The sequence below is a fragment of the Macrobrachium nipponense genome, chromosome 23, assembly GCF_015104395.2.
Source record: "Macrobrachium nipponense isolate FS-2020 chromosome 23, ASM1510439v2, whole genome shotgun sequence".
Lineage (NCBI taxonomy): Eukaryota > Metazoa > Arthropoda > Malacostraca > Decapoda > Palaemonidae > Macrobrachium > Macrobrachium nipponense.
This window is the reverse complement of record NC_061090.1, coordinates 1,296,278-1,311,277: the sequence shown is the minus strand read 5'-3', so window position 1 is coordinate 1,311,277 and position 15,000 is coordinate 1,296,278. Positions and strand designations below refer to the sequence as shown.

Below are 15,000 nucleotides of genomic sequence, written 5' to 3'. Positions count from 1 at the left end.
ATCGCTTCAATAAAATATACACAATTTCCTTCCTTCAAGCAATGTTTGACTTGCTGTATCTTATTATTATTATTATTATTATTATTATTAGTTATTTAAGTTTAACACATTATCGCTTCAATAAAAAATACTCAATTTCCACCCTTCAAGCTCTTGTTTCATTGTAAATTGATGCATTAATTCCTATTTTGAACTGAATAATTGATAATATAATTGATACTATCCTTTGTACATAGGATAGTACATGTACATTTTGCATAAGTCGTGAATAACTTAATAATGGTTATGCAGCACCCTATGCTCATGCATACACACATTTACTCAAGAACATAACAAGTCTTGATCCAGCCTCCAGCTTACTCGGGACACGTGCAAGATTGTCCCCTCTTGCATATGTTGTAAACATTAATATATTCCTAACTTTTAACGTCAATTAAAACGTGATAAAATCTACGGTCAAATAGAGCGTTGTTTCACCAACGATAATTAAAATAAATACTATATTTTATTAGAAATAATTTTTCTGTACTGTTGAACATCCACATTATTATTTTTGAAAATTTCATTCTAATAAATAAACCATAAATATTCTATCCTAAAATTCCTGTGTTTGTAACTCAACGCGAAACACCTTTTTCAGACCTTTTTAGTCTTTGTCAGACCTTTCCTACCTCCCCTCCCTACAAGAACAACAACAACAACAACAAAGTACTGTGTAGGCTTACTCCCTGAGTAAGCGATAAACAGATAACATCAGTTAATTACTCAATGAATAGATAGGTCACTGATCAGTCCTATTTACTTTTACTGTAGTTAATTTCCCCGTGGCTTCATTCGGCAAAGCAAAGGCTATGAATTATAGCAATAAATTAAAGAAAAGTATGTTCCCAGTCTATTTCCTCACTAAGCATTTGAAGTACCAATCCTCTAAGTGTAGTTGATGTAGTACGCGAAACCAGCGTCCCAGTATTTCTCCGCTGACTTGATATCACCTAACGATATCACAATCCTGGGCCGGCTTTCGCTCTCTTCGGAAAATGAGCCTTCGGTCGCTCTCGCTTAGGGCGCTGTTTGCCGTAGCTTGGTGAGAGGAGCAGAGCTTCGCGTGCTTGTGTTGCCGTTGCCATGCTAACAGTAAACATTGGCGATGCGGTTGCCGGTTAGGCTTTTTTTTTTTTTTTTTTTTTTTTTTTTTTTTTTTTTTTGTTTTTTTTTTTTTTTTTTTTTTTTTTTTTTTTTTTAGATGGGAGGTACTTTCATATTTCCGTCCATCGTTATATAGATATTCCATAGTTATATTGATATTGATGATGTGTTGTTAATATGCATGTGCAGAGGATTTTATTGTATAACGTGTGTGTGTGTATATATTATATATATATATATATATATATATATAAATATATATATATATATATATATATATATATGTATGTATGTATGTATGTATGTATGTGTGTGTGTATGTATGTATGTATGTATATCCTTTGAGTGCTTTTGCATACTTCAGAAACATAATTGATACGAATTTGTAAGTTTTAGGAGTGCTCTCTTGATATGTTTCCAAGTTTTAGTTTAAAATAATGATGTTCTATTAGACTCTCTCTCTCTCTCTCTCTCTCTCTCTCTCTCTGGGACATCAACTGCAATGTCGTTTTAACACACTTCCAATATTTTTCTCCGTTCGACAAGTGCTCTTAGACACTGATTCAAACTGGATCTGAATTAGTACCGGTCGTAAAGTAGCGTCTGCCTTGTTCGTCGATATATATATACCATGCTTACGAGGCCATTAGTCATGGTGGAACTGAATCCTGGATTCTACGGTGCATTACTGGTGATTTCGTCATCCAAGACCTCTCTCTCTCTCTCTCTCTCTCTCTCTCTCTCTCTCTCTCTCTCTCTCTCTCTCTCTCCCTTATGCTACTTAAACGCAGCGTTGCGTTAAATCTCACGCATAATTATATATGTTTGTTTGAATCTGCTGCTTGTTCTTCCTATTACACCTATCGAACCTAGCGCCTCAGTGGCATGGTCGGTATGGTGTTGGCGGGCCACCTTGGTGGCCGCGAGTTCGATTCTCGGTCATTCCATTCAGCGGTCAGAGATGTGTCTTTCTGGTGATAGAAGTTCATTCTCGACGTGGTTCGGAAGTCATGTAAAGCCGTTGGTCCCGCTGCTGAATAACCTTACTGGTTCCATGCAACGTAAAAACACCATACAAACAAAAACTTTCAAACCAATTTACTCTCGATTTTCCCTTCAGTGCTGAATGACCTCGTAAGTTCCCAGCGCTTGGTTTTTTGGTCTAAATTGTATATTCAATTCCATTTAGGAACGAGGCATAACTAGGTAAACTGTCCTTGGCACTCCTTGATAAATGAAAGGATTATATCTTTATTTATCTCGTAATTCACTTTCTATATAATAATGAAACGACTATATATTTTCATTTGGCTCGTAGTTAACTTACTATATAATAATGAAAGGACTATATATTATATATTTTCATTTATCTGTCGTAATTCACTTGATATATAATGATGAAAGGACTATATATTATATATTTTCATTTATCTGTCGTAATTCACTTGATATATAATGATGAAAGGACTATATATTATATATTTTCATTTATCTGTCGTAATTCACTTACTATATAATGATGAAAGGACTATATAGTATATATTTTCATTTATCTGTCGTAATTCATTTACTATATAATAATGAAAGGACTATATAGTATATATTTTCCTTTATCTGTCGTAATTCACTTGATATATAACGATGAAAGGACTATATATTATATTTTTATTTATCTGTCGTAATTCACTTGATATATAATAATGACAGGACTATATATTATATGTTTTCATTTATCTGTCGTAATTCACTTACTATATAATAATGAAATGACTATCTCGTAATTCACTTACCATATAATAATGAAAGGACTATATATTATATATTTTCATTTATCTGTCGTAATTCACTTGATATATAATATATTTTATGTTCTCTTGTTGGGAGTCGGTCTGTTTATTCCGTCAATTAATGCCACATCAAGTAATTTACTTGATGAATTACGTTCATCTTTATTCTGGTCGTCTATTGACGTTACTTACTTCATCTGTAGCTTCATGAAAAGTGAGTCTATTGTATATTAGGTTTATTGATCTGTTATGATTCAATCTATAGCGGAAGGTTGGGGAATGGGAATGTGCAAATGAATATAAATTAACATATTGGGTTAATGGTTTATGGTACATAATTGTTCGGAAGTTTCTCCATTAGTTATGAATATATACATATATGTGTATATGTAATTTATTTATGTATACATATATGTATCAATATATATATAATATATATATATACTATATATATATATATATGTGTGTGTATATATATGTGTATGTGTGAATACATTAGTTTCATATATTATATATACTAATTTATGTAAACTTTCCTTTAAAAGTGGTTATATATATATATATATATATATATATATGTGTGTAAGTTTATGATTAATTTATAGATATATGTAATACTTGATACTATATATATATAATATATATATATATATATATGTATATTTGTTGGTGTGTGTGTGTGTGTGTGTGTGTTTGTGTATATGTGTAACATAAAATTTAATTTATCAATATCTCAATAAGTTAAAATTTAACCCGGCATGTATAAAAAAGACTTGCGTCGTCCTCTCTACCAATCGTAGCACAGCCAGCGAGGAATGACCTACATTTTTTTCATATTAGCGCCGTTTCATATATCAGATAGAAAACGTTTAGCAGTGAAGTGACTAGCGTTAACCTTATGATATACGATCAAGTGATGGTTGAGACATATTTATTGTAGGGAGAGGTTTCAATGTGAAGAGCTGAAAATTAAGGCTAAGGACTGTTTATTACGGAAGACCAGAAGATAGAAAATTTATTAGTGTTTTATGCTAAAGAACTGTTCCCCTCGTTGGCGAAAAGTTTATTAACAATTTGGCAAGTTATTATTTTGAGACGGAGGATGTGAATTAGGTCCACGAATTTCCCCACCATTCAGTTCAGTTAAATTAAGAAGGACCATAAGTTAGAATGTTTATTAGTGATTTATGCTCAAGTTAAAGTATGTCTTAATTTAACCAGACCACTGAGCTGATCAACAGTTGGGCTCTCCTAGGGCTGGACCGAAGGATTAGATTTTTTTTTTTACATGGCTATGAACCACATTACATCGAGAAATTGATTGATTGATCACCAGAAATAAGTTCCTCTGGTTCCGCATTGGCAGAGCGTGGAATCGAACTCGGGACTTCCGAATCAGTAAGCGAGCGCTTAAATCACTCGTCCAACTAGGAAACAGGTTACTTAGCAAAAGGACCTACAGCTTATTGTGGGATCCGAATCTCATTATATCGAGGGATGAATTTCTAATCACCAGAAATAAATTCCTATGGTTCCGCATTGGCAGAGCGGGGAATCGAACTCGGGACTATCGAATCAGTAGCGAGCAAGTAAATCACTTGTCCAACTAGGAAACAGGATACTTAGCAACGGGACCCACAGCTTATTTTGGGATCCGAACCACATTATATCGAGAAATTAATTTCTAATCACCAGAAATAAATTCCTCTAGTTCCGCATTGGCAGAGCGGGGAATCGAACTCGGGACTACCGAATCAGTAAGCGAGCGCTTAAATCACTCGTCCAACTAGGAAACAGGTTACTTAGCAACGGGACCCACAGCTTATTGTGGGATCCGAACCACATTATATCGAGAAATAAATTTCTAATCACCAGAAATAAATTCCTCTGGTTCCACATTGGCAGAGCGGGGAATCGAACTTGGGGCTACCGAATCAGTAGCGAGTGCGTAAATCACTCGTAATTAGGAAACAGGTTACTTAGCAACGGGACGCACAGCTTATTTTGGGATCCGAACCACATTATATCGAGGAATGAATATCTAATCACCAGAAATAAATTCCTCTGGTTCCGCATTGGCAGAGTGGGGAATCGAACTCGGGGCTACCGAATCAGTAGCGAGTGCGTAAATCACTCGTCCAACTAGGAAACAGGTTACTTAGCAACGGGACGCACAGCTTATTGTGGGATCCGAACCACATTATATCGAGAAATAAATTTCTAATCACCAGAAATATATTCCTATGGTTCCGCATTGGCAGCAGCTACTAGGAGCAAATTCGGATTACCAGGTGAGTACGGAACCGACTCGTCCAGTGAGGATCCATTTATGTTAAATAGCTGCTCTGCTTTTTGTGTGTTGAGTGTATTAACGTAATTGGCCAGTTGTTATTTTGAGGTGTAAGAGATGAATTTGATCCACGAATTTCATCTCATTCAATCTTAGTATAAACCTAACCTAACTTAAGAACCGTATTCTAAATATATCCATGCAAACATTCACTTGCGCAAGCAGTTTTGTTAGAGTGACAAAACACAAACGAAACTAGATAGGGGGGTGTTGGGGGGAGGGGGGTTGGTGGATAATCCTTGCAAACAGTTAGACGTTCGGAGCAAATTACACATAGATGCTAACATAAATTTGCGACTCCGCAGCTGTCTTTTTTTTTTTTCCTCCTCTCTCTCTCTCTCTCTCTCTCTTTCTCTCTCTCTCTCTCTCTCTCTCTCTCTCTCTCTCTCTCTCTCTGGTACACCTACCTTCACTCTGTTGAGTTACTTAAGCGCTTGCAAAGGTGTTTTACAATTTTAGATGAGATATGATTATTTCATTTGAAGTCATTTGTTTTATCTTATCTCCTCGTATTTGTGGATCATCCTGTGTCTTGAAGCTCGCTAAGTTAATTAACTCAATAATTAATTAGTTCATCTGTTTATGTATTTTCTCTAATTCTGCCATGGTACTTCTTCAATAAACAAGGCTTGAGCCCAGATCCAGTTTACTCGTGGTACGTGCTAATATCTACGGTCAAATAGCGAGTTGTTTCGACACCACGAAAATAAAAATAAAAATACTATAATTTATTAGAAATAATTTTTCTGTACTGTTTAATATGCACGTTATTTGTTGTTTACATTTCCATCCTAATAAATAAATCATAAATATCCTAGCCTGAAATTCATGTTTCTTTAACTCAACGCGAAACACCTTTTTCAGACATTTTTAGACCTTTCCATAGGGCTTTCCTACCTCTCCCAAACTAGAACATCAACAAAGTAGTTTGTAGGATTACTCCCCGAATAAGCGAAGGTAATACAGGCTCAAATTTAGTATCTGGATTAAAGTCCAGTTGACATCGCTTATCACCCATTGTTTACGTTTGCACTAATAATAATCAAATGATGGACAAGGCTATAGTTTGCCCCTATCCCAAATGGCGTCCGTATTTCAAACACCGTGCCGAGTTCTCTTGTAATTATAGTAAATTCACATCAACCGTGCATATGACGAGTAGGCCAATCCCTTACGATGCTCCTGATTGGCTGTTGATAAGCCAATCACAGGGCTGGAAACTCTCAGTTTCTCTCGAGGGTTCACATGGGTAGGATTCATCTTCCACGACTCCTGAGGGATACTTTTGAAAGACGTAGATCCCTCAGGAGGGGTGGAACATAGATCCTACCCCTGCGAACTCTCGAGAGAGACTGAGAATTTCCAGCCCTGTGATTGGCTTATCAACAGCCAATCAGGAGCGTCGTAAGGGACTGGCCTACTCATCATATGCACGGTTGATGTGAATCTACTATGGTAGCTAAGGGCCAATACGCTGTTGCCTATGGCTATCGACCTTCCTCTAATGAATTTTTTGTTAGTCTCTCTCTCTCTCTCTCTCTCTCTCTCTCTCTCTCTCTCTGTACGTTTGTTTGCCAGTGGTTCATCCTGTTCGTTTGGATGCGTAGTAAGCCAGGAATAGGTCGCTAGGATTATTGTCATTTGTTCTAAAGGGTCCACAATAATATAAAGTGTTATGAGTCCGTGTTAACGATCTTCAACGACTCTTGTTTTTAAATTCACCTCAGTACATGTTGTGTAACTAATTGTTTATTTAGACTGAAGATGAACCCAGGGAAGGGTTCGAAAGCTTTTTGTAAAGTTTTAGAAATTATACACGGACTCTTAAACACTTTTTATTATTGTGGACCCTTTTAGGACACTATATATACTCTCGCGATAGAGAGTTTTTCCCTATTATTGTCATTATCAAAATCTCAGTCTCATGGGCATGGTTATTATTATTATTAGTTATTATATTTATTATTATTATATTATTATTATTGGACACTCCAGTTACGAAAAATAACTCGCTTTTTATTTGTAAATAAAAAGTTTAGGGACCAGTTTTCTATAAACAAGTTAATTACACACACCCACAAACAACACACACACACACACACACACACACACACACACACACACACACACACATATATATTTTTATATATATATATATATATATAATATATATATATATATATATATATATATTAACACGACTATATACATATGCATACATACACACGCACATATATATATATATATATATATATATATATATATGTGTGTGTGTGTACACGATTATATACATATATGCATGTATGCAGCTCTTAAGCTGTATGCATATACATGATAATTGAAATGTAATTTACGTAAACATCCTTGTGTATAAATTCGGACAACGATAAGGAACGACATATTATGGGCCGTTGGCTCCGTTATACATCCTCGCTGCAACAATGGCTACTTAATTAAGTAAGTGTTAGCAGAAAGTGATATATTTTTAGAATCTCAAGCGAGAAAATACTTATTAACTTACGATTCCAAATGAATATTATGTTAGCCTTTGCAGTCGAATGTAAGCTTCTCTCTCTCTCTCTCTCTCTCTCTCTCTCTCTCTCTCTCTCTCTCTCGTCAGCCTTGAACTTGACCGGCCGACATGAAATCGGGCTTTAAAATGACAGAATCGAATGAAAATTGGTGTAATTTAATTGGGGTTTTTTCAGTGCGTGACAATTACGTGTCCTCCGACTGCGAATTTCGGGAATAATGACGAAATCGCCCGATTGATTTTGCGATGGCTGCGAGCAAACACGTCTTTCAAACACGTCTTTCAAACACGTCTTTCAAACTCCGCCCTCAGATCTTCAAAACTACTGAGGCTAGAGGGCTGCAAATTGGTACGTTGATCATCCACCCTCCAGTCACCACACACACTAAATTGCAGCCCTCGAGCCTTGGCAATTTTGATTTTATTTAAGGCTAAATTTTGCCATGATCGTTCGTCTGGCCGCAGCTGAGATTTTCAAGGGGCGTGGCCGAGAGATTCGTGGGCCGTGGCTGAGGGCTTCATACTGCATTATATGCTGTACAGAAAGCTCGATTGTGCCGAAGAAAGTTCGGCTCATTTTTTACTTGTTTTTACTCTCTCTCTCTCTCTCTCTCTCTCTCTCTCTCTTCTCTCTCTCTCTCTCTCATAATTCGAAGTCACTTCGATACCTCGAGTTTGATCCGTTTCGTACACTCTCGTGATTCTCTGCTTTTGTGATTGCTTGTGTATGAATGTATTTGTATGCTTTATATAACGATGAAGTCCCATAAACAGCTGATACAACGTGTAACTGTTCGCATTCCATATACATAATTGTCCATTCTTCCAATGGAAGGGTCTCTTTGACTAAAACATCTAATTTCTAAGAAAATACCCAAAACTTTGACACCAGTATGGCCTCCCTCATCCTCGGTACACGGTACACTGGTGTGGTGGATTTACACCCGAGCAGTTACCCAGCATTTTGTCACCACGACAGTTCCTCGTTGGACGAGTGGGTTACGCGCTCGCCTGCCGATTCGGTAGTCGAGAGTTCGATTCACCGCTCCGCCAACGTGGAATCAAAGGAATTTGTCACCACGACTCTTAACCAGTATGAATGGTTAACATGGTATATATATATATATATATTATATTTATATATATATATATATAATATATATATATATATATATATATAATACATATATATACATATACATATTATATCTTACATATATATATGTATAGATATATATATGTATATATATATATAGTATATATATATATATATATATATATATATATATATATATATATATATATATATCATACAGGGTTGACAATGATTAAATTAAAACTGATTTAATCAAGTGATTTAATCACTGATTTTTTCATTAAAAAATCATGATTTTTTTAAATTTGAAAGCAAACAAATTGAAAAATATGGTTTGGAGGTTAATAAAAATTAAGCATAACTGTGCTGCATCTATTTATTTTGATATAAAAAAATTGCAAGTATATACTTTTGGCAGAACTGGAAACATAAAAGATAGATCAATAGTAATTCTGTTATAAAATACATTTTGAAGAAAAATAGGGTTGAAAAAACATCTGACAAGTAAAAAATAACAAATAAAAAAAATCAAATACACAAAAAATCAAATAAATCACTGATTTTTGTTATTTTTTTAATTAAAAAAAAAACTTAAAAATCACCAACCCTGAATATTATGTTCTGTACCTTATTGAAAATGTATCTCATATAGGGTAGAATATATTTTTAAAGTACAAACGTGCGAGAGCAAATGTCGTTAATTATTCCTGCTCGTATCTCAAAGGGATGATTACGTAGTATAGTAATCCCTTATCTGAGATTACTCTTATCTGCCAAAGCATGTTTACTGGCCCATCTGGGTCCTGTTATTTTTAGGCAGTGACAAAATTCCCGGTAGAGAACTCACTCGTCCTAGGGAGATCTCGACTCCCTTTTCCCTGTCTTGGCCATGTTTGAGTGTTTAAGTGACCTAGATGATGCTGTGATCTGGAGCCTCTCTCTCTCTCTCTCTCTCTCTCTCTCTCTCTCTCTCTCTCTCAATCTGGATTCTTGCAGTTCTTGCATATGAAATATTTGTGTCCAATTAAACTCCCGAGCTAAAATGCTTGATCAGACTATTTCTTAATGGTCTTTTTTTATGACTTTCTTATCAGTTATCCCTCCACAAATTACGTCGTGATGTTTTCGTTTCTTCCTCATGTCGTATTTTCTAATTATTCCTCACAAGACCTAAGTCTCACCTTCTAATTCTTCCTTACAAGACCTAAGTCTCACCTTCTAATTCTTCCTTACAAGACCTTAGTCTCACCTTCTAATTCTTCATTACAAAACCTAAGTCTCACTGTCTAACTCTTTCTCACAAAACCTAAGTCCTAGTACTTTCCCACGGGGTAGCATCTGAAGCTTCTCATGTTGAGATCTTCTTCAATTTCGATCTTTGAATTGCAACCTCCCTTTCATCATTGCATGGCGTTATTTACCTTCTGCGTCATGGCATGAGACCTTTGCATACATCATTCCACAGTAACGCTTTCGGTAATTAACTCGTAGGATCTTATCCTGAGAGATCTTCCTCGCAAATAACTCTTCATTAGCCGGTAGGATAAATATTACACGTTCTCCGGGTGTCATGTCATGCTGATCCTAATCTTTAATGACTTCCAGTGTTTACAACGTTTTTTTGTTGTTGTTGATGTTGATGTTCAGTTCCAGACGAAAGGCTTTTTTTTTCAGTTCCTGGATCTGCTTTGTTTCTTGATGTTTTTACGGTCAGTCTAGGTAATGAATGAGAGTAATCCGTAATAGGCTGTATTTAAACAGACTTAGACAATTGTTCACATATTATGTGATACTTTGGATACTTTTGTGAAAAAACAAAAAACAGGTGTTTAAATGCTATATACTACATTATATATTTATATATATATATATATATATATATATATATCTATATATATATATATATATATAGTAGTTGTGTTTGTTTAAACTTGTATTAATTCATTTTGAGTAAAATAGGTTACTCTGTATTTATTAGATTATCAGTATCTTTTGTATGTATTGTCTAAGATATCATCTCCTTCATTAAGGAGACTTACTACTTACTGAAAGTCTTTGCAAAGAGAGAGCAGAGAGAGAGAGAGAGAGAGAAAGGAGAGAGAGAGATTAGATTAGCAGAAGTAAAAGGAACATATTTCTCGATCCGCATGAAGACGAAATTAACAAAAAAAAAAAAACGCATAAACAAAAGGATAGAAAGTAACATAAGAGACAATCGGTGTCCAGCGCAGTCACGTCACGCTACGACAGCGCCACTGTTACGTAAAATGTTGCGCAGATACGCCCGTTGTGCGTGCAATACTATACTGCGAGACTGTTATTCTAAATCATGTCTGTATGATGGCCTTTCCTCATGGTCTGTTGTTTTCTTTGACGATTCGTAATGCCATGTCATCACGATGAATCCCTTAATATTTTCTTTTTTTTATTTTGACGTTGTCTGTGAATCCGTTTATATGGTTTAAAATCGTGACGTTTGTCTGTGAATCCGTTAATATTTTTTATTTAAATCGTGACGTTTGTCTGTGAATCCGTTTTTATGGCTTAAAATGGTGACGTTTTTTGCAAATCCATTTATATGGTTTAACTTCGGGACGTTTGTCTGTGAATCCGTTAATATTTTTTTCTAAATCATGACGTTTGTCTGTGAATCCATTAATATTTTTTAAAATCATGACGTTTATCTGTGAATCCGTTAATATTTTTGTTTAAATTGTGACGTTTGTCTGTGAATCCGTTTACATTTTTTTTTTTAATTGTAATGTTTGTCTGTGAATCCACTTATATGGTTTAAAATCGTGACGTTTTTCTATGAATCCGTTTATATGGTTTAAGATCGTAACGTTTGTCTGTGAATCCGTTAATATTTTTTTAAAAATCGTGACGTTTGTCTGTGAATCCGTCAATATTTTTTAAAAATCGTGACGTTTGTCTGTGAATCCCTCAATATTTTTTTAAAATCGTGACGTTTGTGTGTGAATCAATTAATTTTTTTTTCTAAATCATGACGTTTGTCTGTGAATCCATTAATATTTTTTAAAATCATGACATTTATCTGTGAATCCATTAATATTTTTGTTTAAGATCGTAACGTTTGTCTGTGAATCCGTTAACATTTTTTAAAAATCGTGACGTTTGTCTGTGAATCCATTAATATTTTTTAAAAATTGTGACGTTTGTCTGTGAATCCATTAATATTTTTTAAAAATCGTGACGTTTGTCTGTGAATTCGTCAATATTTTTTAAAAATCGTGACGTTTGTGTGAGAATCTGTTAATATTTTGTTTAAATCGTGACGTTTGTCTGTGAATCTGTTAATATTTTTTTAAAAATCAAGACGTTTGTCTGAGTCCGTCCAACTATTTTTTTAAAATCGTGAATGTTTTGTTGTGTGGAAATCCTTGTTAATTTTTTTAAATTTTTTAATCGTGACGTTTGTGTGAATCCGTTAATATTTTTTTTAATCGTGACGTTTGTCCTGGTGAATCCGTTTAAATTTTTTTAACTTTTTTTTAATCGGACGCTTTTCTTGTTCAATCCGTCCGTTTATATTTTTTTTTAATCGCGACGTATGTCAATCCATTAATATTTTTTTTAATCACGACGTTTTTCTGTCAATCCGTTTATATTTTTTTTCAAATCGTTACATTTGTCTGTCAATCCGTTTATATAGTTTAAAATTGTGCCGTTTGTCTGTGTATCCGTTTGTATAGTTTCGAATCGTGATGTTCGTCTGTTCTTTTTTCCAATTTGAATATGTACATGGTTGGTTATCGAAGGGTGTCTCTACAACAGTCTGAGTCACTGAAATAGCTCTATTTTATCGTGTCACATCTTTGATTTCGATTTGAATTGTTTAATTCTACTTTACTTTTCCACTCGGCTTGCTGAGTAACTGGCAGGTTTAAGTAAATTGGAAATTAATTTTCCCCCCCTTCATATACACAACTTAAGTTCCGCTCTCTTATACCTACTTTCCATTTTTTTTTTTTTTTTTTTTTTTTTTTGAAGTGACATTCTCATTCATTTTTCCTTCATGTTGTTATCACATCGTAAGCCCCGCCCACACGGTCGAACTTTGCCCGACAGACTTGGTTTGATGTGACGTCAGGAGCGGAGAAACTGCGGATAAGGTTCTTACGTTTCCCTCCTCTGACGTCACATCGAACAAAGTCTGTCGGGGCAGTGTTCGACCGTGTGGGCGGGGCCTAAAATTAGCCATTTCCAGAATCCGATTCGAGGTTCTGGACCACAACTCCAAGTCTCGTCATTCTCTAATAACGACTTTATCCTGTCCTCCACAGATGATGACCCTGCAAGAACCGGACGCTGGCAAGAACGACCACCTACGACAGAACAGGAACAAAGATAAGCAGTTCATGTTCGACAGACTCTTCGGTGAAGAGTCCACTCAGGTTGGTTTGTGGTGTGTTGTGTCAGTCAGTGTTCTCGTTTTTGCCATCGTGTGTATAGAGATCTGCCTTTTTAGTATATTTAAGTGTGCCTTTATATGTGTATATATATATAAATATATATATATATATATATATATATATATATATATATATTATATATATATATATATATCTATATATATATATATATATATATATATATATATATATATATATATATATATATATATATATATATATATGTATGTATATATATATATATATAGATAAATACATATGTATATATATATATATATATATATATATATATATAGATATATATATATATAATATATATCTATAGGGAATATGAGGCGCATTTATCATTTCAAAATGCGCATAGGTTCAAGTTCTTAGCATATATAGTGATAATTTAATGGCGTTTATTTCAATTGCAGCGTTCCCTTTGCTTAGCTGTTGTATTATTTTATTATGATCATCTTTTGATATTTACAGTTCTTTTCCGGGTGATATTTAGTGTTCCATTAATGGACGTTTAGGATGAATTCACTAACATTTACATTTTCTGCATTATCGCTTACTCGCCAAAAAAGGTACTGAAAAACGTGTTTCATGTTGAGTTTAAGATACAGGAATTTAGGAGAGGATATTTATGATTTATTTATTAGAATGAAAATGTAAAAAATAAATAATCTGCATGGTAAACAGGACAGAATAATTATTTCCAATAAAATATATCATATTTATTTTAATTTTCGTTGACGAAACAAGGCTCTATTTGACCATAGATTTCAGCACGTTTTAATCTACGTTAAGAATATTATGTTTACAACTTATGCGTGAGGGGAAAATCTAGTAAGCTGGAGGTCCGATCATGCCTTGTTTTATCTTTAAATATAAAGGAAGAGTACGTTTAGGATTTGTTCTCTAGCCTTCACGTTTTTGCATTATTTTATCTTTACCTTCAGTATATAAATAAATCATTTCATCTTTACTTTCAGTATATAAATAAATCATTTTGTAGACACAATATGAGAAGAGAAAAGAAAATTGCAAACTAGATTTTAACATTTTTTCTTCTGCATTATTAGACCTCTCTTTAACAACTTGATCAGTCGGATCTTATTCTGCAACTTGCAACTTTGCGTTCTGCATAGTGCCAAGCACTTCCCAGTACTTTGTTCTTGAGAATTAACAGTGGTCATATTTATGCAGTCGAATGTCATTTTGATTAATATATTTTTATCTTTCATTGCCATTTATGTGATTTTATTGTTTATTATTTCTTTAGGTTTATTAATTTCATATTTGGGGAATTTTATTTCTTTGGTTTTATTAACCTCATAGGTCCCTGTGCTTGGCCTTTGGCCTAAATTCTATATTCAGATTCAAATATTAATATATTTTTGGATTTTGATTACATGTTTTCCCCAAATTCTATATATTCCCCATTTTTTTCACTTTTTAAATGCGACCCATTCATTCACTCGCATGATACGAGTCTATACTTTTGACGTTAAACTCCTGTGGAGTAAATCCTCATTTAACCGCCGTTCCCTGTCACTCCTGCAGAAGGAAGTATACGAAGAGACGACGAAGCCCCTCGTCGAGGACGTCCTGAAGGGCTTCAACGCCACCGTCTTCGCCTACGGCGCCACGGGTGCCGGGAAGAC

The 15,000-nt window shown here is 34.5% G+C and overlaps 1 protein-coding gene across 1 annotated transcript in view; it reads left to right on the top strand.

Moving 5' to 3' along the window:
- The window catches only part of LOC135195783 (kinesin-like protein KIF19), a 137,858-nt gene that overhangs the window by 59,045 nt on the left and 63,813 nt on the right, over positions 1-15,000 (top strand). The window contains exons 3-4 of the mRNA XM_064222258.1: positions 13,217-13,327; positions 14,900-15,000. The exon at positions 14,900-15,000 is cut by the window's right edge and continues 106 nt beyond it. Of these exons, the coding sequence (XP_064078328.1) occupies positions 13,217-13,327; positions 14,900-15,000 (212 nt within the window). The remainder of the gene's footprint in view (positions 1-13,216; positions 13,328-14,899) is intronic.